Below are 23771 nucleotides of genomic sequence, written 5' to 3' on the forward strand. Positions count from 1 at the left end.
AGTTTGCTACTATAAAGGGCTTATCATGTCTGACTTCTGTTGGGACAATATACCCAGCAAAACACAGGAATCTAGTTTACACCAACAGAGGTCAAAAAATACAAGAATTCACTCTATTCTTTCCATGAGAAAAATCTCTTTCTTCCTAATTAATCATACAGACTGTGATTCCATCCAGTCTTTACTTCTAAATAAAAATTAAAAAATCAAACAAAAAAAGGTCACCCATGAAAATCATGACCAAAGCAGACTTCAATATTTGTCCACTCTGGGGAAAAGCAGTAAAAACCAATTGTACTGAAGGAAAATTAGCCTTTATGAACCCTCGGTTTAGAGAAATCATGTAGCATTCCCATAATAACTAAAAATAAATAAATACAAAGGACATAAAATAATTCATTTATTATTACAAATTTGAGTCTAATTCTATTTAATAGGGAGTTCACTGGCAAAAGCTAATAACCATAACTGAAAATATAGCTTGGGGCTATAACAGGAAGCTTTTTACCAAAGTTAAATTTCAACCTATTTCATTTGCTGTACATCTGAAATTACACAACATTGTAAATCAACAATACTCCAATAAAAATTCTAAGAAAATAAAAAAACAACCGCATTTAGTCTAGATGCTTAGGCTAAGAACTTAAGGAGTTTATTGTATAGTTTGTGATTTTACTATGAAATATCACTTTAATGCCAATGAATTAGCAGTATTTGGCTTGTATTTATGACATTTTAAAAACTCACAAAATGTTAATTTTGGGCAGCAATTTTTAAGAAAGTAAAAATCTTAAATTCCAAAGCCAAAGAAGGTCAGGCTGGATGTATTTTAAATGGGGAGACAAAATTAATGAGATTTTAAACTATCAAATCTACACTTTCCCCTATGAACACAGTCTATATCTATTTTCTGAAAACTATTTTGGAGCTTGTCAACATCCAAAAATAGAAGTATTATTATTCCTATCTTGGTTTAATAAATCAATGTTACCTTAGTAAACAACATAGGTAACTTGCATTATGTCATTATACAAAACTGATACAGAAATCATCTAAAAGCTTTGAAACAGTAGAACTGAAGGCTTTATGCATTTGTAAATTAATGGCTTTTGGCAGAGAGGAGCTAAGGTACTTAAAGATACCATAACATCTTAAAATCTACAATGACAGAGAAAAACTACAAATACTAGCTTTTAAAACTCACAAATTATAATAATGTAAAACAAATTTGCCATTTTAGCTTATTTTCGGTATGTTTATACATGCAATATAAATTACAAATAAGTAAAACATTACAACACCATCTAAAAGAAAACAATGACGTATAAAATGTTTGTGATAAATAAAATTATTGCATTTAATGTCATTTTCTTGAAAACTGAAATGACCAGATGCCTTAATGAATGCCAGTTCAAGTCAGAGCAAATATATGCCAACACGAGCTTCTGACAACAGAAATAAGAAGTTAAAGCCCTGCAAGTCTGTCTGATTTAGGTTGGGTAATCATGGAAACAAACAAATATTTAAAATTATTTATTTTAACATTATACACATTGAAGGAAAGCACTATAGACAGCAGAATTCTTTCCCATCATAGAATTCTTTACACCCATTGAATCAGCTAGAAACACTAGCTTGAAGAGGTACTGATATATTCCATTTGTAATAATTTTTCTACAACAAACAATTGTCGTACACTTGGAACACACTGAAGAAAATATTGTCTCATAAGTCTTTTTTGTTCTCTGAGTCTCAGTCACTAAGAGTTCAGGGGGCTTTGAGAGAATCCTGGTGTCCTGGCTGGCTGATGAATGCATTAAAATCAAGCAGGGTATTTGTATTCTGAAAATACTTTTGGCTCCATATAAATGCTGCTTGGCTTGTAGAGCTCGCATTTCTCCCACTGGCACTAGGACATCTGAAGAACATTTGTTATGAAAGTTTCACACCAATTTTATTTTGTTCCTTCTTCATTAGCCGCTGGGCTTCCTTTTCCATTTTCTTCCTTTGTTGTTCTGCTGCTCTCTTTTCTCTGTCTGCTATCTTCTGCTGCCTGAAAAGAAGCATATTTTTACTTTTAGAGAACACTGCTGCTGCTGCTAAGTCGCTTCAGTTGTGTATGACTCTGTGTGACCCCACAGACAGCAGCCCACCAGGCTCCCCTGTCCCTGGGATTCTCCAGGAAAAAACACTGGAGTGGGTTGCCATTTCCTTCTCCAATGCATGAAAGTGAAAAGTGAAAGTGAAGTCACTCAGTCGTGTTCAACTCTTAGCGACCCCATGGACTGCAGCCCACCAGGCTCCTCTGTCCATGGGATTTTCCAGGCAAGAGTACTGGAGTGGGGTGCCATTGCCTTCTCCGTTAGAGAACACTACACAGGTAAAATGGCAAATAAGGTCCAGAAAGAAAGAGCACTTCCCTTCAACTATCATCAAATGTAAGTTTAAAAAGTCTTCATTCTTCTCACTGCTTTGAAAATTTCAAGGATTTTCAAAATAGTACTTCTTTTAATCCTTAGAACATGACTTACAAAATAAAAAAGGTATTATCTCTGTTTTAAGAATAACTAAAATGGGGCATTCAGGCTAAGTAAAACGGCCGAAGTCGTAAGATTAAGTATAAGGCTAAGAACCTATATCTCCTGACTCCTTTTCTTCAGATTATTTTCACTAAAACACTATTTCCATTGGACTACATCTCCTTCTGAGAAAAGCCTGATATTTATGACTAAATATCCTGCTATGATAATAGTTAAAAGCTTGTCAGCTGAAGGATATCAAGAACACAGACGTACAGAGCACAATGCAAAAACAAAATGCAAAGACATACCTTCCAATTAGAAGCTAGAACTCTAAGGATTAAAATTTAACTAGCTCTACTAATGAAGGGCTTCCCTCATAGCTCAGTTGGTAAAGAATCCACCTGCAATGCAGGAAACCCTGGTTAGATTCCTGGGTCAGGAAGATCCACTGAGAAGGGATAGGCTACCCACTCCAGTATTCTTGGGCTTCCCTTGTGGCTCAGCTGGTAAAGAATCTGCCTGCAATGTGGGAGACCTGGGTTTGATTCCTGGGTTGGGAAGATTCCCCTGGAGAAGGAAAAGGCAACCCACTCCAGTATTCTGGCCTAGAGAATTCCATGGACTGTATAGGCCATGGGGTCACAAAGAGTGAGACACGACTGAGCAACTTTCACTTCACTTCAATTATGAAGGGACAGAATGGTGGAAATTTAATAATTATACTTTATGAAGTGCCTTCTCCCAGCTCCTCCCTAACTCTACTGATATAGAACCTCTAAACACTTCTATCTTTATTGATTTTTAAATTGAACTATAGTTGATTTACAATGTTCTGTTAATTTCTACTGTTCAGGAAAGTGATTTAGTTATATATACACATATATATATTCTTTTTAATACTCTTTTCCATTATGGTTTATCACAGGATACTGAATGTAGTCTGTGTGCTATACAGTGGGACCTCATTGTTCACCCATTCTATATATAATAGTTTCCATCTGCTGATCCCAAACTCCCCATCCATACCCCCACCTCCCACCCCACCCCAGCACCACAAGTCTGTTCTTTATGTCTGTGAGTCTGTTTCTACTTCGTAGATGGGTTCATTTGTATCATATTTTATTTATTTTTTAAATGATTTTTTGATGTGCACCACTTTTAAAGTCTTTACTGAATTTGTTACAACATTGCTTGCTTTGAGTTTTGGTTTTTTGGCCACATCGAACCCGCATCCCTACACAGGAAGGCAAAGTACTAACCTTGGGACCACCAGGGAAGTCCCTGTGTCACAGTTTAGATTCCACATATAAGTGCTCTATCTTTACTGACCGACTCGTATGGAAAGTGGGGACAGGAGTAGGGTAATGAAATAGGAGAAAGGAGAACAGAAGTTGGTCCTGGATCTGAAGGCTTAGGGTCTGAGAAAGTAAGTCAAGAAGCATGCAAGGCTGAGGAAGGAAGCAGTAGCGCACAGGACAGGCAACACTGGGTTATATATAGAAAAATCTAACGTGCATTACCCATACACGGGATAGCTCAAAGCTGGCTATAGTGAGTGAAAGGTATACATATAATTCTCAGTCATACTTATAAATGGGAGTAAGCAGAGGTATGGATGACCAAAATTCAACAAAGTAGAGAGACTTACTTTAGGCAACATTTTGACCATCACCACCAACTAATTAAAATTTCAAAAGAATAGTTTTAAAAAATCTACTTTTCACTAGCTCTGTTCACTTTCAAGAAAAACTGATAATATGCACTAAAAACATCAAAATGTCAGTGGCAGAAAAAAGAAAAAGAATTATGAAAGGCTTGCTAGGTTACAAACAAATATAATCCAGCTCTGACCTAGTTACCAGCCGAAATATAAGCATCAACAATTAATCTTCCTGGTACCAGAGGCAACTTGGACATTACTGCTGATAAAATATATTTTTCTTGTCCAGATACATGTCTGGAATGATTAAAGTACCAGAATTTTTTCCTTAATGATACTGATCATAGTACTGGTAGTATTTAAAGTAGCAATGGGAAACAGGCTAGGATAGAAGCCATGGATTATGGATACACTTTTAAAATTCTCAGTGTTCTCCTGGGGGTGGTAACAACATATGGAAGCCTCCAGGTGTCTTTGGCTCTACTTATGCAACTTGCAGCTTGAAGCATGTCTATTACTGACTAATAGTCTCCGCCTCCCAAGCTGTTGTTTCAAAAGCACGGAGTTTGTGGAGGTTTTTTTGTCTTGTCTTGTTTTGTTCAGGGTGCACGATGACAGGGTGAAAAAGAGATGGTTTTTATACCGTGAATGTTCAGCTATGATCAGTGAACTCATAAACTCTATAGTGCTGTCATTAAGATGATTAGATTAAAAATGAATAGCCCCTTCCTTTATCCTTGTGGTTGATAAACCAATCATCACTAAGTCCCAATTCCAAAATGTTCTAAAAATACTCAGACTTCTATGATATATATCCAAAAGAAATAGATTTTAAAAAAGTGACATCTTTTTTTTGACAATTCATGGAACATAAATGTTGCTGTTTACAGTTTTAAAACTGTTTCCTTTATACTGAATGATTATCAAACAGGAACTAAATATTTAAAACTGTCACACCTTTACTGACTTTTATAATGTGACCTCCTTCTGTTTAAAAAAAAAATGCTGAAAACAGTACTGACAAGACCAAAAAAGTCAGTCTTAACTCAGTTATTTAACTGCACCCTCTGCTGGCTACTCAAGGTAATTACAATTTATTGGTAAACATGGGAAAGGAAAATACAAAAATGAAACCAGTTGTTTCAAGATGGTCAGATAAGGGTAATTCATTTTTTTATCCCAATTATAAAAACCATATTTGAAGAAAACATACTGCTATATTTTACTTTATCATCTTTAAAATGCAAAAGTAATTCAGATATATTTACATAGAGTTTTTATCAGTGATAACAGTCACAAACTCTCAAGGTAAATTTTCTTTTTACTCTTTGATCTAATGCGGTAGTAGCAAGAATTAAGTTTACTCTTCACAAAAACAAAGAAAAAAGAACATAACTAACAAAAACAAACTTGTAAACCTCCAGAAAAAGTATCTTCTGTAGAGTAGGCAGTAAGTATTATGACTTATGTTATCTACCTCAGGGCTTTCAAGTACCTCAGGTGAAACACACATACAAATGTAGAGTGCAACACACATTACTTTCAAATAGCAGTGCTGGGGGCTTCCAGTGGTTAAGAACCCGCCTGCCAAAGCAGGAGACTTGGGTTTGATCCTGGGTTGAGAAGATCCCCTGGAGAAGGAAATGGCAACACACTCCAGTATTCTTGCCTGGGAAATCTCATGGACAGAGGAGCCTGACAGGCTACAGTCCTTGGGATCGCAAAGAGCTGGAGACAACTTAGCGACTGAGTACACATGCACAGAGAGCTAAGATCCCACAGGCCACGGGCAACTAAGCCCGAGCGCTGCAACAGAGTCCAGGCACTGCAAGAGAGATCCCGCGTGCAGCAGCCAAGAGCGGACACGACCACAGAAACCCAGCAGAGCTATTCACTACTATACTGAACGAGCAGGGCTGGACTATGCTAGGCCATGGGGAAAGAGAACTAAAGCTGCAATTTCTGACCCAGAGAACATATTAATACATCGTCGTGACTCACATTTCAAGAGATACATTTTATAGGGAATGAAGTATGAAGCATACAGTACAATATGGTGTCTGTATGTAGACAATCTCCTTCTTCGTTAGTAAATTATTCTTTTGTATCTATAATGCTTTCAATTGTTGGTTTCTGTGAGGTTTTAATCATATAAAATAGTACATGTAGTCTGAAATACAAAAAAACTATCCCAGATTGGTTAAGGCTCAAATGAGAAGGAAGAAAAATATAACATTTGGCAGAAGATACTTTCTTGACCTTAAATGTAACATGAACAAAACCGGTTCTACTCCAGCGACAGTGTAAATATTACTCAAATACCTCAGAACTTCTTCGGCTTGCCAGGCCGCATCTTCTTCTTCTTCCCAAGCATTGGTGTTTTCCTGCCAGGTATCTAAGTCACCTAATTCAGGCTACAATAAAACAAAACAAAATTACAACAGTCAAGAGCCATCCTTGGTGGCTTACACGGTAAAGAGTCTACCTGCAGTTTGGAGTGCAGAAGACCTGGGTTCGATCCCTGGGTCAGGAAGATCTCCCGGAAAAGGAAATGGTAACCCGCTCCAGTATTCTTGCCTGGAGAATCCTACAGATAGAAGAGCCTGGCGAGCCCCAGTATTTGGGGTCACAAAGAGTCAGACACGACTGAGAGACTAACTTCGCTTCATCCTTTTTCCACTCAGTGGTCAAGAAGAGGATATATTTTAAAGCATAACTCAGACCTCATCACTGCCCTGTGTCTTCTTCACTTTCTTATCACATCCTCTACAGGATCAAATGACTGCCCCTGGTGTGCCTGGAACTAAGGGGTTTCCTGAGATGCATGACCTTCCATACGTAAGTCTCAGCAAGTCCAGCTTTCTTCCTATTTCATGTTTTAAAGAATATTCCTTTAATATACTAACTTTTCCTTTACTTTCCTAACTTTTCCTTTACTTTCTCCTACTTTAGTTTGGAAAAAATAAGAATAGGACATACCTTCTGTTTCTCTCTCTCTTAAGAAGAAGGAGTGTGTAAGTGGGGGGAAAGAGAAGAGAGAGGCTGACCCCACACTGGATTAGATGCTTGACTGGACTACTCTTCGGCTGGGAAGGTGAACTCGAAGAACCTACGTTTCCAACCTAGTACAGTCATCTCCCTTTAAGCACAAGTAATTTTCTAGACTTTTCAATGGCACTTATTGTCTGGGTCCCATGCAAAAATGACAAGTCAGGAAAAGTTTACTCTTTATTGGAGTACTTTTGTATTGTGCTTCCTTTTGCCTGTCTTACCTGATACCATTAGGCAGGCCACACTAGCTTCCACAATTCCCCAGGCCAGGCCTCTAAGTTCACTTTTTCCTTCCACAAACGAATGAAAATGCTCATTCTGGAATGTTTAGTTAGTGAGGAAATAATTAAATGAGTAAGATAACTGCATAAAATAATCAAAACATATCAATACTTAAAAGCTGGGGATGGGTTTGGACAGTGATGTGTCTCAAAAGTTTCAAAGATGAATCTGATGGCCTCCAAAGTTGAAAACATATACCTTCTTCACTACTTTTGTCCTTAAAAGTGTTGTATTTAAGTCAAATCCATTTTAAGTTAAACCACACTTTAAATGTACATATAAGTCTTTAACTTAATAATTCATAATTTACTTTAAAAAAAGCTGCTATTGAGGTTAAATTTTAGGGGTAATCTCTTTAAAGGTCATACTTTTATATTTTCACATTTTTGTCTCCATCTTTTATGTGTGCAGTGGACTCTGATCTTAGTATCTGATGTAATTTAGAGTCTCATAAAAGGACAGGACTGGCAACTGCTCTTGATCTGCTAAACCAGTTCCAAAGTCATACAAATACTATGTTCAAGTCATTTTAATTTTTTTCTTTTTCCTTAAAGAAAACAGAAATGAAAAAAACAATCTCTTGCCTAGATACAATTAACATACTTACAGATTGATGAATGAAAGGCATATCTTGTGTAGCTGCTAGTCTACTAGAGAAGCCTGTGCTACCATCTGGGATGCCAAAATTTAATGGTTCTCGCTTCTTAATGATGATCTGAAAGATTAATTGAAATAGAATTACGGAAACATTTTACACACCACTCTATAAAAAGAGACGAATTAACTGACCAAAGCATTTTATAATTATTCAAAATATGTTCTGCCTTTCTTTCCTGTTCTATATTTTCTTAAAGCATATCCTCTGGTAGGATAGGGTCACTGTCCTACCAAAAGTATAACCAGCTCTCCAAGCATGTGGCTACCTATGAACACATTAACTCTTTCAAGCCAGTAGTATTAGCTTTGTACCTTAAAAGTACTTTCATTCTAATTTACTAAGGTATTACTTGTAATATACTAAGTTCCTATTAAGAGCAGCAATAGACTTTCAAAACAAAAAGCATTCATCTACTAAGAAATTCACTTAAAACTCCTTGAAAAATATACAACTTAATGCTTTTCAGCACTGAGACATTTGGACAAATAAAAACAACTATAATTACAGTATGTCAATGTTATCAGCCTTGAACATCTAAAAATAAATGTACAGCTAAAACTGACTGGACGGTAGAAGAGGGTGAAAACCCTATTAGAGAACTGCAGAATAAACAGTGTCCTCATTTTATGAAATATATTCATAGGAAATATTTTCTATGCTTGACTGAATAAGAAATGGCACTTAAAGTAAATTTTTTTTTTTTTTTGGAAACAGCAGGATGATTGATGAGGTAGACGGGAATAATAGCATTACATTATTTGAAATGGGTGTAAGGGTGGTATGAAATAAACCCCCATTTACCACAGTGTGAAGCTGGTAGACAATACCTGTGACTGGCCTAAGAATAGCAAGATAAGAATACTGTATACAGATAAACAGAAAAAATTGTGAGTGGCTGCTTTTAGTAGAACTGGTTTGAAGAATGTTGGGGCAGAAGTGTATTGCTTTTCATTATAAGCTTTTCTATATCTTTAATTTAAAAATAAATTTTAAATGTACATGTACTATTTTGATAAAAAGAAAGAAAACTGCTTAGCCATTGTTCTTTTGCTAATAATTTCCTGCATATTGAAGTGACTGTCCACATTCAATTCAAAAGGGATAAAATAAAGTGTGAATGACTATGCAAACCCACCACAATTACTCTAAGTTCTCAGAGCTCTGCATCAGTTTGGTAATGTTATAAACAATGGATACTATCAGTATTATTGGTTTGTAGAAATCACTGTACTATGAATTCTTTCAAGGCTAGAACTGTATCTTATTCAGTTTAGTCTTCACAGTAGAGACTGGAGTCTAGAATCTGACATACAGGAGGATTTCTATGAACGCTTAGATATAATTTTAAAAGATGTGGGGGTACAATTTACCAGATCTATGGCCAGCTCACTTGAATATATAAACTTCTCTAATATGACAAAAAACACAATGACAGTTAGAAATAGGCTTTCTACCAAATACTAAGTATACTGTCTAGCTTTAATTACAGGAATCTGAAGCGCAGTCTCATAGTTTAATTTCCAAGAGCACACATCTTTAACGTACCTTCTGGGTTTTCCGTATAGTTGGTGTCATGTCCTTAAAATAGTCAGGTTCCAGTTGCTCTAAAGCATTTTGTTGTGTTGCCACATTCCCATTCCCTCCTTCAATCTTGACACTTGTGGGTGCATCCTCATCCCAGGAAGTCCACTCTTCCACATCTGTCTAAATTTAAATGATCAGCATTGTCAGTCAAAAATGTCATCATTCATTACAAAAATGAGCTTTCTAAAACAGTGGTTTTTTCAAAATTTGTTGACCAATGGGAAAATATACATTTTATGCCAGATAGCAAAACTAGATCAAAAGAAAGAAACACTCTGTGAGTTAGACATTCTGTTCCAACCATTAAAATAAAAACAACCAAACAAAGCAAAAGAAAATGCTTCAAAAACTGAACTGATATTAGAACTACAGCCCACAGAAAGAGGACTGGAACTTACAATCTATCCCTAACTAGGTTTATTGCCTGATGAAATAATAAATAATAACATTCTTTATAGATTTAAATAAGATATAGTCTCAAACATAATATTCAAAAAAATCCATGAAATAACTTGAAATTATTCAGCAAACAAGGAATCAATAAATCTCAACTTGAAAAAGTCAAGCAACAGACAACAAACCCAAGATGATACAAATGATGTAATTATCTAAGGCTTTAAATATGTTATTGCAAAAATGCTCCAATAAGCAACAGCAAACACTCTTAAAACCAAAGAAAAAAATAGAAAATCTCAGGAGAGAAATAGAAAATAAAGAATAAAGTTAAAATTTTAGAATAAAGAAATTTAACAATAGAACAACAAAAATCCTGACCGTGACTACCAAATTAATTTCATGACACATTAATAGTTTGCAACCCACTTTGAAAAATATGGTTCGGGAGCACTTATTCAATGTACAAAAAAAATTTTACCTGTTTGGGAACTGATGAATAATCAACAGTAGTTGGCAAAGTTATTTGGTCTCCACTTAATTTCCGTCCTCTACCAGATCTAAAACAAAAACATGAAATAATTTATTTCAAGAAACCACCAAAACAAGCATAAGTAAAAGCACTAAAGACAGTAACTTAAGATTTATAGAGAAGGTCTTCTGCAGCTTTAAATTATTTACTTTAATAATTAACAGTTGTTTGTTAATATATGAAAAGAAAGGCATATATTAGAGATCTTTTCAATGTTTTTAAATACTGGACCAGAATATCACACTGCTTTTTGGCTTAGGACTCAGAATTAGAGTCAAACTCAGGAGGACTATAAAGCCAAAACCAAAACCAGAAACTGGTTTCAAATCACACTCCTGAGAGTTCTGTGAGTTCTGTGGGTGATGCTCTGGGATGTCTACGCTGCTTTAACCAGGGTGGCCTGGCTTTTGTTTGTTTACATAGTTGGTTTCTTATTAAGATTACTATTAAACTATTGAAAAGTTTGAAAATCACTGGGTTGAATTGTAAACTGTACCCCGTAACTTTCAAGGATTAGTGAAGTACTACATGAAACCAGATAGGTATTGTCATAGAGTTGTTAAGAGCATGGGCAATGGAATCTGTGTAAACCATGGTTTTCAATGTTACTTCTATTAATTATGAATCTAGTTAGAATTACCTATGTCTGAGCCTCAGTATCCTCATCTGTAAAAGGCAGGTATTCAAACTGACCTTTGCAAGGTTGCTGTGAAGATTTAACTGACATATTTAAAATAGTGAGACACGAGACTGTGCCTGCTTTTTAATGACATTAAAAAATGATAGCTATTATAAATGATTAGTCACTTGCTTCATGTCAAATAATCTATGAAACACCTGCTTAGAGCTAGTTGATAAAGTCAACTAAGTTTAGAAATCTTATTTTATTTGTTTAAAGGATGCATTAAAAAGTACTATGGTCTATTTTGTATCCCCAGGGACTGCAGCCCGCCAGGCTCCACTGTCCATGGAATTTTCCAGGCAAGAATAATGGAACAGGTTGCCATTTCCTACTCCAGGGATCTTCCCCACCTAGGGATGGAACCCACATCTCCTGCATTGCAGGTGGATTCTTTACCACTGAGATACCAGGGAAACGTATATAGATGATAGAAAATTGCAATATCTTATATTAAAAGTAACTTATATTCAACAAAAATTTTTTGAAATAACAGATGCAAAGAGAAAAACACCTAGAATTTATCACCACAGTTAAAACAACTTATTCCTTTCAACCTCTAGTCTCCTGGCATTAATACCCATTCTCATCCTGCTTTAACCTAGTTATTTTCTGGTCATGATACTTCTAACAATAAATTCTATGCCACTTAATCCTCAGAGTTTTAGTAGTTATAAAATGGCCCTTTAGTCAGAGAATACATTTCCTAGCCTCCCTTGTAGCTAGGTGCCTAAGCTCTGGACAGTAGGCTGTGAACAGAATTATGTGTACTTTCTAAATCATATCCACTAAAAAAGAGAGCTGACTACCCTCCATCTCCTCTCTATCCGACTCTTACTCTGTAGGTGCTTTTTTCACAGTACTCTAGGCCAAAGGAAATACCTAACAGTTCCACTGATTAAGTACATAGGCCCAAACAATACTTATGTATGTCCTATCTGCTTAGTAGCCATTAGGAAAAATCACATATGAAATTAGAGAAAAAACATTTTCATTTCATTCTTTAATAACTACAACTTACTAAGAGAATGTGGGTACCTGTTGGGTACTGTATAGCTTCTCAAGCCTTGGAATCAGACTGGATTCTGTCAGCTTCATTTTCTGTTCTATGTTAGTTCTGATTTAGTGCTTGCTCTTAATTACAACCTAAAATCCTAGCTTTGTAAAGATAGGTCACTCCAAACACAAGTAAACAAAAACTTATCTCAAATATTCAAGAACATCATCAAAAGTAATACTGCAGGATCTAATGTTACAAACGTGAACTATCTTGAGCCAACAGATTGTATAATTTCAATAGACATTATCACATTCAGCGTGTTTTGTTAGAAATTTAGAGTATCCTTCGGTACCCCTGTGACTGTAATGCGAGCCCTGAAGTGCCCTGGCATACCATTCAGGAACTGTATCTCTTGGGTACAGGAGAATGACAAAATAGAAGGAATACAAGTCTCTGAATGACTTACTGAAGCAGAAGGACTTACCTAGCCTGGACTCCCAGTACATGCTGAAATATTATTTAAAAGATCAAAAAAAAAAAAAAGAAAATCTATTTTCTTTGGGGTTTTTCTGTTAAACTTTTCTTTTTCCAATATAAACATAACACTCATAATGTACTATGTAAAGAAATACCTATGCCTAATTCCACCTAATCATCTTAAAAATACCCTGATAATAAAACACTTATGTACATAAAAACTTCATAATGATTACAATATGAAAGTTGGTTTGCTTATCTCTGAAATTCTACAGTACAGAATGCTATTTTAATGGAAGATGTAAGAATCTGATGAAAAGACCTGAACCTCTGCTTTCTAGATCTGAAAAAACATATAAAAATCTGAGAAAATATTTTAAAAACTACTAGAGATTAATGTATGAATACTGCAATCAAGATGCTTAGCTTAAATATAATATGCCCTGCCTTTTTGAACTTATGAAGGTATCCAAAATTAGCAAGAAGATAACCAGATCAATCTGAACATAAAATTTCTTTACCTGCATATTAACCTCTTTAGGAATGAGAATACTGTTGCTAGGCAGGTACAAACTTTAAATAACCGAAACTGTGTGATAGCCATGATGGAAAGCAAAACCTGTGGAAAAAAGCACAAAAATAAATGCATTAGGGTGATTTCATAAGCTATATTTATGTTCTGAAGTCAACCTGAAAAGTCCTATTTTGAACTGTAAAAATCAGACATATTTTTACTTTCCTTTAGACAGCACAGATAAAACACAGTAAATTTAAAAATTAAAACGTAAATCATGTTGACAAGAAAGTTCTGAAGAGTTTTCAACAGTTGAGAGGAAAAAAGCCTTTTCAAAATATTCTCAGAGTGGTTTTCTAAGTTGTACTTAAATATTTATTTACAATTTATTTATAATTTGTTTTCTAGGAAAAATCAAAGTGTATGAAACAGAATGTACTGAGTCTTCCTTATCTTTTGAAATTTGAATCATATGAACATAGAAATACTATTCAAAATATTTTTAAACTTTTTCAACTTCTAGATACATTTCATTATACCCATTTTATAGGTGAGGAAATTAAGAGAAGTCAAATAACTTAAAAGCACACAGTTAACAAGTTAGAACTACAGAGATCATCTAGACCAGTGGCCCACACATATTTAAAGAAATACTGAAAAATGGCCCAGCACCAGCAAATCTATTAAGTCATATTCTCTGAGGGGTAAAGTCCAGTTACAGTCAAAAAGCCAACAAAGGAGATAAAAAATACTCAACAGAAGAGCAAAAGGTTAAAATATTTCAATGTCAGAGAGTAGATTTTTAGGGAAAATACCATTAGCAGGCATAAAAATGCTCATTTCATAATGATAAAGGGGTCAGTTAATCAAAAGTACATAACAATCCAAAACATATGTCCCTAAAAACAAATTATGCCAATATCAGAAAAGAGAGGTGACATTACCAGAGTCTGCAAATATGAAGAGGATATTGAGAAAAATATAACTTTATCCCTGTATTTGACACGATGAAATCGACAAATTCTTTGAAAGAAACAAGTTATGAAAACACAGCAAGAAGACAGAGATAACTTGAAAATCTCTAAATTTATTAAAGATATTTAATTTATACTTAAAAATCCCCTAAGCCCAGATGGTTTCATGAGTGAACTCTACCAAATACTTAAGAAGTAGTGCCAATTCTATACAAACTGCCAGAAAACGGAAGGAAGGGATTATTTATTAATTCACTCTTTGAGGCTAGCATTACACTGATACTAATCTAGACCAAAGACATTACCAGAAAAGAAAACTGAAGACCAATATCTTATGAACACAGACACAAAACTCCTTGAAAACTCACAACCAACTAGAAATAGAAGGGAACTTTCTCAACCTGACCAAGGACACCTATGAAAAGCCTATAGCAACTTGAGACTTAACAGTGAAAAACTGGCTACTTCCCACCAGCACATCTGTTTTCGCCATTTCTGCTCAACACTGTATGGCCAGTGCAATCGAGCAAGAAAAGAAAATAAAACGCATTCAGATTGGAAAGGAAGAAGTAAAACTGTATCTATACTCTATGTAGAAAATTCAATGGAATCTATAATCAACAGTATTTTTATATGGTAGCAACAACAAACAATCACAAAGTAAAATTTTAAGGAATCTGTAAGAGTACAAAACATACGAAGTACTTAGGGACACATCTAGTGAAAAACATATATATTGGAAACTACAAAATATTGCTGACAGAAATTTAAAGACCCTTATTAATTTTTAAAAAGATCTTTAAGGGCTCAAAGACGTGATACTATTAAGATAGCGAATCACTCTAAATTGAACTACAGAGTCAATGAAATCCCAATCAAAATCTCAGGAGGCTTTTTTCTCTAAAATTCGATAAGCTAATTCTAAGATTCATATAGAAATATAAAGGGTCTATAATGGTCAAACAATGTTGAAAAAGATCAAAGCAGATGGGCTAATACTACCTGATTCCAAGATGTTATAAAGCTGCAGTAATCAAAACGGTATAGTACTGGAGTCGATTGATAAACAGATTGATAAACAGATTGATGGAACAAATGGGAGGTAGAGAAATAGGCCCATAAAATATGAAGAACTGAAATTTATGAAGATGTAAAACCCATTCAGTGGAGAAGAGTTTTTTTGACAAAAAGTAATGGAAAAACTGGATATCCATATGCAAAACAAAAACAAAAACAAAAACCACCAAAACCTGAAGAATTACAATCCATATTTCATGCCATTTACAAAAAATACTCAAAATGGATTGCATATGTAAATATAAAACCCAATTACAAAAGTGCTTAGAGAAACAAAATTGGACAAAATCTTTATGACCTGGGTTAGGAAAAGAGTTTTTTAGATAATGACACCAAAAGTACAACCCATTAAAAGAAAATGGATAAACAGGGCTTCATCAAAATTAAAAATTTATATAATTCAAAGACACTGTTAAGGGAATATAAAGACAAGCCACAGACTAGGAGAAAACTTTTGCAAAGCATATATCTGATAAAGGACTTGTATCCAGAATATATAAGGTTCTCCCAAAACGCAGTAAGAAAACCTAATTTTTAAAAAATGGGTGAAAGCTGTGCATAGGCACTTCACAAAGCAGATACACAATAGTAAATATGTACATGAAACAACGGTCAAGTCATTGATTTCTGGAGTTGGTGTACTAATTGAGAGGATGAAAAGAACAGTTACTCTAAAAGAAATTGAACAAAAAAACATATTAAAAATCTCACTGTTCAAGTAACTTATTTCTGTCAAAAACATCTCCAAACAGTGGTTTACTAGTGATAAACCACCCAACAGAGGTTCAAAAAATGCAACAACTTTGACTCCTCCTTTGTCTTATCCCCTTATATGCCAACTACAAAAAAGACTTTATCCTGTTTCCTAATAATGCCCATATTCTTTCCTATTTCCACTGAGGTCTCCCAGGCATAAGACTTCATTACTTATTGCTGAACTACTGCAAAGTTTTAATTCCAGTATTTTTCTCTTACTGTACCTATATTTTCCATTTTGTACCTTAGTTATTTCTATATACTGTATTCTTCCAGCACAATCCTTCCTGTGAGGATCTTGTTCATGTTACCTTGCCAGTTACTGTTTGCAAAGTAAGACCTGGAAGAAAGATTTGATTGCTTCCATATAAGTAGAATAATCTGAACAATTAAGATGATGAATAAAAGCTTCATTTTAAGGCTGATTTGTCAAGGATTAAACTCAACCAAAAGAAAGCAAACTTCCTAAATGAAGATTTAGAATTTTCAGAAAAAAAATATAAACAAAAAAAAGATAGCTAGGAAAGAAACTGCAGAGCATGTGGCACCAGGGGGAAAAGGGGAAAGAGTTGAGACCCTCTCTCAGGATGTTTGAAGGAAGAAGATGTTTAATATTTAAGGACTGGAGCGGAAAGTCAGTCTCAGGATTTATATGAATGAAGATTTGAGAATAAGTTTCATGCGGAGTTTTGGTAACAACGGTCATCACCCTGCCATAAATACTGCTACGTGTCATTTTCAATAAGTATTCTCAATGTGAATGACTAATGATGCCTGCAAATAAAATCTAAAGTTTTGTTTCAACAGTAAATTGTCAAGTGGGACTATTACTGACACCAGAACAGAATTCTCTCCCTAGCAATTAAAAATATCTTCATTTTATGGAAAATTTGCTTTTACAATAAAAGAGAAAAACTAATAGTCACTGATCAGCTACTATGTGCCAAGCACTAGGTATTCTCTCAACCCATAAAGCCATTTTATGAGATAGATATTATTGTTCTCTTTTCATAGAATTGAAGCACAAAGTGTAAGCTTATGTTTTCACACCCAATGATCTAGATTCAAACCTGCTACTGCTAAGTCGCTTCAGTCGGTCCGACTCTGTGCGACCCCATAGATGGCAGCCCACCAGGCTCCCCCGTCCCTGGGGTTCTCCAGGCAAAAACACTGGAGTGGGTTGCCATTTCCTTCTCCAATGCATGAAAGTGAAAAGTGAAAGTGAAGTCGCTCAGTCGTGTCCGACTCTTAGTGACCCCCATGGACTGCAGCCCACCAGGCCCTCCGTCCATGGGATTTTCCAGGCAAGAGTACTGCAGTGGGGGTGCCATTGCCTTCTCCGAGATTCAAACCTAGGTCTATTTAATTCGAAAACCAAGAATACCTCACTAACAATAAACTATCTTAGCAATTCAATGATGGTATTATAATTTTCAAGATAAATTTTCTGACCAACTGCAACTGAAAGGTGGGGAAATGTAATCAAGTTGACCACATCAAGCAACAGTTTTTATTTTATCAATTACACTGATTTGAAGGCAGGAATATTCTTTGGGACCTGTTTACTTACTGTTCCAATCCAGTTCAAGTATCCACTCTGTAACAGATACTACTACCCTGGGTGATAGGAAATACTACTGACCCAGTACACAGACCACGCTGTTGCTCAAGTGTCAAAAGCTAGTGACAATGCAAGGCTCTAGGAAGGCAGAGCCCCATCAGTCTTGCTCAGTTTGGTTATTTCTAGGTCTCAGCCAATGTCAAGCACATGGCAGGTATTCAAATATTTGCTGAAGGAAGGGAAATTATCATTCCTTGAGCACTCAATATAGTTCAAGACAATCTATTTCGTTTCTATAGTCTCACGGGAATGCTAAGGACAAAGGAGATGAGTTTCACTATTCCCATTTAACAGATGAGGCTCAACTACTAGTGAAACTCACATTCACTCATCCAGAAGTTAAAGAGACTGACCCCAAAGCCAAGGTTCTTCCCACACCGCATCCCATTTAAGAGATCTCTTTGACACTCAATGCCTCAGTTGATGTTTGAAATGCTCTCTAGATCACTAATCTGAGAAGTACACATCTTAGGCTACCTGCATTTTGACTGCTTCAAACTACTTAGTAGGACTGAGAAATGCTAAAACAATTTAAAAATTAAGATTTCCTTAAAAATTACTACAAAAATACAAAACCCTGAGATAAAGCCGAAATAAGCATCAAGGACAAATAATCTCTCTAGGAAATCAATAGCAATGACAGCTTGGCTATGTAAAGTGAAAAAGATTCACCTACAATTTTAAAAAAGAATGCTGCATTAGAATCTGAAAGATTAAATGCACCTTTCCTCCCTGTAATTCCATGTAAACTGCTTTTCTGTAGTCACTATATCATACTATGTCATAAATCGTTAAATAAGCCAAGCCAAAATCTATGTTGGAACACACTAAACAAGTCATTAATTGTTGAATTTCTAAAACGATAGTTCTGAATTTTCCTAATACCAAAATTTGAAACTCCATATGATCTACTACTGTACAGAAATCTTAAATTAAGTTTGTAACTCTCTAAAGTAGGTTACGGTATATCGCAATGCTCCAAAAATAAAACCACCTGACCTCACTCAAATTTGAAAAACCAAAGTTCAGCAGCGGCAAGAGAAAGGGAACAAGAAGTAGAATGACAGAGCAGGTGGTAAAGTTCAAAACCGGACCGCCTCTGGCAACGCAAAGCCAGACCCTCGAACACCACCGAGGCTCTTACTAAGGCAGAGCAAAGTCTCCTGAAAGGCTCAAAAGGAACGAGTTTCAAAACTAAAATGCTTTAACTTCAGATTACCCACCTGAAATTAACTGATGAAAAAAAAAAAAAATCATACCCACTGTACAGATGCAAAAATCGACAGAAGCGTTTTGAGGTTACACAATCCGACGCCATACGTACGGCGTTCGGTGAAACGCTCTCAATTGCTCCATGTGGGTGCCCAGTGGACTGGGATTTGGATTTTGGAAAAATCTGTCTGGGAAGGAGCAAGGCCTGTAGAGGAAGGGCAGGAAGAAGGGGCAAATTTCCCCTTGGGGGGGCAGATCTGGGGAGAGGGGAGACTCTGGGCCGGGGCCCCGCCAGCCGCTCTCCCACGCGAGAGAAGCATGGTGAAGGCTGCTCGACCGGGGCCCGCTCCGGGTCGCAGGTCCCTCACCCCAGAGGTCACCCTGACCCGGAAACAGTATCCTAGAGTGGCAGTCGGCCTGGGTTGGGGGGAAGACCGGGTGAAAGAAAAGGAAGGTGGGAGGGCGGGAAGTGCGGGGCAAAGAGGAGGGCTAACCCGAGAACAGCAGAGGACAACCCCGCCCCCCTCCTCAGGACTCGGGTCCAGATCTGGATGGGGGTGGGGGAGGGAAGCCCCTCGAGGGCGCGCGAGCCGCACACACTCACCTGCCCCTCCCCCTCCCCGCCCGCCCGGCGGAGGCTCCAAGCTGCCGCGAGCCGCGCGCGCACGCAAGGCGCGCGCACGCGCGCTGCCGGTCGCTTCCTCGAGCTCGCGCTCCGCCGGTTCAGTCCCAGCCCTGCTCATTCAAAGCCGGGCGCGCGCTCTGTCTAAGCCGCCGCTGCCTCCGCGCAGCTGCCATAGCCGCCCCCTCCTCGGGAAACCCTCCCCCGGTCCCACCTCCTGCCCCTCCACCTTCGCTCCAGAAGGCGGCTCTCAGGAGTCCCAAGCTCTCACTTCCGCACCCCGCCCCAGGTCCTGTCTGGCCCAATAGGCAAGAGGTTATAGGTCCGGCGTCGGGGCTGAGAACCAATGAGCATTGGGGGGCGGGCCGAGCGGCGGCGGCTGGCGTGGCAGCTGCTGGGGCTGGGTTAGGAGTAGGTTTGTTTTTTTTTTTTTTTCCCTAGTGTTAACTTATTTAATTTTATTAAAGGAGTAGGTTTTTTGTGACCGTTTCTGTCAGCGCAGACTGCTGTTTTTGTGGAGTGGATGGACTTCTCCCGTGTTCTCTACTTTCTGTGCACAGAGCCTCAGCTCCAAACTATACCCTTTTTTGTTAAGCCCACAGAATCCCCCTACCAGATGGAACCAAGAGAAATAAATACATATTTGAGTGAGTGAAGTCGCTCAGTCGTGTCCGACTGTTTGCGACCCCGTGGACTGTAGCCCACCAGGCTCCTCCGTCCATGGGATTCTCCAGGCAAGAATACTGGAGTGGATTGCCATTTCCTTCTCCAGTGGATCTTCCCGACGCAGGGACTGAACCCAGGTCTCCCACATTGCAGGCAGACGCTTTAACCTCTGAGCCTAGATTGCCAAAAATGAGGGAGGCCCATGTGTCTGGATATTGGACCTGGGTAGGTCAGATCTCATTCAATCTACCACTGTACAGGTGCGAAACCCCGAGTTTAATTCAGAATTTAGGATTCTGCAAGTAATTTTTGGTGGAATTTCCTTTAACTGAAAGTTAAAAAGTGACATTTCACCGTGTGCTTGCCTTTGTTCCTCTCTTGCTTACCAAGTTAGTCTTTCTTCAAACTAAGGTGTTTTCTATGAATTTCTCTTTGAAGCCTGATTGTTTTTTTTCTTTTCATGCCATTTGCTATTAAAAGGCTAAGATCCTTTGATGTTGTGGGTAAGGGGCCCTGAAGTAACTGCTTCACTGTTGTAAAGTGACCAGTGAGGGAGGTTAGAAATTTATATAGTCAAAGACTGAAAGCTGTTCTTGCAAATTGTTCCCCAACCAGCCTTTTTTCTCCTTTTATTTGGCTACAACTATCGTTGTTCTGTTACCCTGACCAACACTTATCTCCCTATTTTACTTTATAGTATTAATATCTTCACCACTTCTACCCTCCAAATCTGTACCACATTTCTATTAATTTAACTTGTTTATCCTCAAGAGGGGAAGAAAGAGAATGTTTATGACTTTGTTTTGGATTTATTCTATGTAACAACCTTGAATAAGGTATTAGTTCTTAAACCTCATTTTGCTCATCAGTGAAATGGACGTAATAGTGCCTACTTCATGGTCAAAGCTTATAAAGTTCTTACGGCAGGACCTGGTGTATAGCAAACATTCTTAAATAAGAGCTGTTACTACTACATTACCACTACATCATTCCTAGTAACCATAGCTCTTGAAGGTCCACTTTGCCCTCCACAGTCCCTTAAACACCTGTTCTAGCCCTTAATTTCTTCAAATGCCTAAATTCCAATAATTAAAAATTTCTAGAATTTTTTTTTGATTCCCCAAATCCAGTAATCCAGACTAGTTTACATCTTGATATGAACATGTTTTCAAAATGCTTTTCCTTAGTGATGTGTATACTTGCTTCAGCTATTTATTATTATTATTATTTGTTGTTGTTGTTGTTCAGTGGCTAAGTCCCACTCTGCCGCCCCATGGACTGCAGCATGCCAGGCTCTTCTGTCTTTTCTTCTTTTTAAAAATTATTTGTCAGTTTTCTTTATTAAAGTTTCCATTTCCAAATGAAACAAAACAAAAGGTACATATTTTCTAGAAACAAATAATGAATATTTGCTTTCCAGCACAATAAGAAAACAAACAGAAATCTTGCTAGACTGCAAACTTAAAATTTGCTTTAAAAATACCGACGTGGTGGTGGTGGTTTAATTGCTAAGTTGTGTCCAACTCTTGCAACCCCTATGTACTGTAAGCCTGCCAGGCTCCTCTGTCCATAGGATTTCCCAGGCAAGAATACTGGAGTGGGTTGCCATTTCTTTCTCCAGGGTAACTTCCCAACCCAGGGATTGAACCCACGTCTCCTGCATTGGCAGATGGATTCTCCACTGCTGTGCCACCAGGGAAAAATACCTATAAAAGAATATTTAAAAGTCATCATTAGTTGTTGAGCATTAATCCCATAACTGGGAATTAAGTCTCGATAATTTGAGGTCTTGTTTGGGGACCACTCTTGGAAGTGTGCAGTGTGAAGTCCTGTCCTCTGCCCAAGTCTTGGATGGGGTAGGGATGGGGACCACCAAATGTCAAGTGGGAGGAGCATAAGGGATAGAACCTGATATGTGAAATATCTCTTTTTGGATTGCCTCTCTTTCATGTGTGTGTGCATGTGAAGTCACATCAGTCATTTCTGACTCTTTGTGACCCTATGGACCTTAGGCTGCCAGGCTCCTCTGACCCTGGGATTCTCCAGGCAAGAATACTGGAGTGGGTTGCCATGCCCTTCTCCAGGGCATCTTCCCAACCCAGAGATGGAACCCGCATCTTATGTCTCCTGCATTGGCAGGCAGGTTCTTTACCACTAGCACCACCTGAGAAGCCCTCTTTCGTGGGGTACAGCTAACTCTACTTACTCTGTGTCAGGACCATTTTGCCCACGTTAAGGCTTCTGATTTGCCTGCCCAGTTCCCAATCACCAGCTTGATTTTTTCATTCTTTCAGCTTTCAACACACCACTTAGTCTCCCAGTTCAAAGCCTGGGTAGAATTCCTTATTCTGAGCTGTCCAGGTTCTGAGTAGTGTCTTGCCAACTGATCTCTCATCCTGCCTGGGAGGTAGGGCAGACGGTGCAAACACAGTGTAAGGCTTCCAGATCTTCCCCCATTCAGTTCCCTGACTTTTCATTAAAGGAATGGTTTTTCCTCAAGCACAATCTTAGACCCATTGTCCTGACATTTGTGTGCTCAGTCGCTTAGTCAGGCCTGACTTTTTGAGACGCATAGCCCACTAGGCTCTTCTGTCCGTGGGATTTTCCAGGCAAGAATACTGGAGTGGGTTGCCATTTCCTACTCCAGGGGATCTTCCTGATCCAGGGATTGGATCTGTGTCTCTTGCACCTCCTGCATTGGCAGGCAGATTCTTTACCACTGTGCCACCTGGAAAGCACGGTTCTGACATTAATGACTTTTTATTGATGAGCAGCTGTTCATGGTTGAATACAGATCATAAAGTCACATTCATTTCTTGATCAAGCAAAACAAAACCTTACAGCTTATAGAGTGACAGTTTTGAACGGATACATTTGAAAGCAAAGAATTATCTGGGGATAATTCTAATGGATTGATCTACTGATATTTCTGTCTACAGAATTTTGCTTGCTTTCAAAATGGTACATTTTAATATTATAGAAAACCATAATTTATTTTTTAATATCCAAAATTACCATTGCTTAATAGAGAAATCAAAAACCCTGAAGCAGCTTTTTAATTTCTTTTTTATTAAAAGAAAATTAACATCCTGTGAAACATTTAAATAAATATTTTTCATCATAGTTATTTCTATAGCATAGCTTCAATTAATAGTAATTTTTATTGCTAAATACAGGAAGACCCAAGGTTTAAGAATAATTAAGAGTTTACCAGGTCCCTTCAGATGTCTGGATAGGAATGGAGACAAATAATTTATTAGATTAGAAATAATCTAATCTAATCATAGATTAGAAATAAATTCATATAAAAAATGGCATGAATTCTTCACTCTTATGTTTCAGTAGAGAGGTTCAGCCATGTAATACCCCTTGGTGCTGTCCATATTGTTATTAGAGCTATAATATAGTTCTGCTTTATTATGAGTTACATAGACCTGATTTGAGCAAGTCTGGCGATCTAATGCCATTTATGATTTCTAATAATAAATATG

The 23771-nt window shown here is 37.3% G+C and overlaps 1 protein-coding gene across 2 annotated transcripts; it reads right to left on the bottom strand.

Annotated features, from left to right (window-relative positions):
* Positions 1–383: 383 nt before the first annotated feature.
* On the bottom strand, positions 384–19851 carry EBAG9 (estrogen receptor binding site associated, antigen, 9). Of its 2 annotated transcripts, none has more exons than XM_027561301.1 (7): positions 19597–19851; positions 13360–13457; positions 10632–10710; positions 9719–9877; positions 8123–8230; positions 6505–6596; positions 384–2053 (listed from the first exon to the last, which is right to left on the bottom strand). In XM_027561301.1, exons 2-7 carry the CDS (start codon positions 13440–13442, stop codon positions 1933–1935), a joined length of 642 nt encoding a protein of 213 aa, XP_027417102.1. In that variant the 5' UTR covers positions 13443–13457; positions 19597–19851; the 3' UTR covers positions 384–1932. The 2 variants fall into 2 exon arrangements, with proteins under 2 accessions (XP_027417102.1, XP_027417101.1); XM_027561300.1 differs by lacking the exon at positions 19597–19851 and adding an exon at positions 19004–19365.
* Between the last annotated feature and the right edge of the window lie 3920 nt (positions 19852–23771).

This window comes from Bos indicus x Bos taurus, chromosome 14 (genome assembly GCF_003369695.1).
Source record: "Bos indicus x Bos taurus breed Angus x Brahman F1 hybrid chromosome 14, Bos_hybrid_MaternalHap_v2.0, whole genome shotgun sequence".
NCBI classification, from domain to species: Eukaryota; Metazoa; Chordata; class Mammalia; order Artiodactyla; family Bovidae; genus Bos; species Bos indicus x Bos taurus.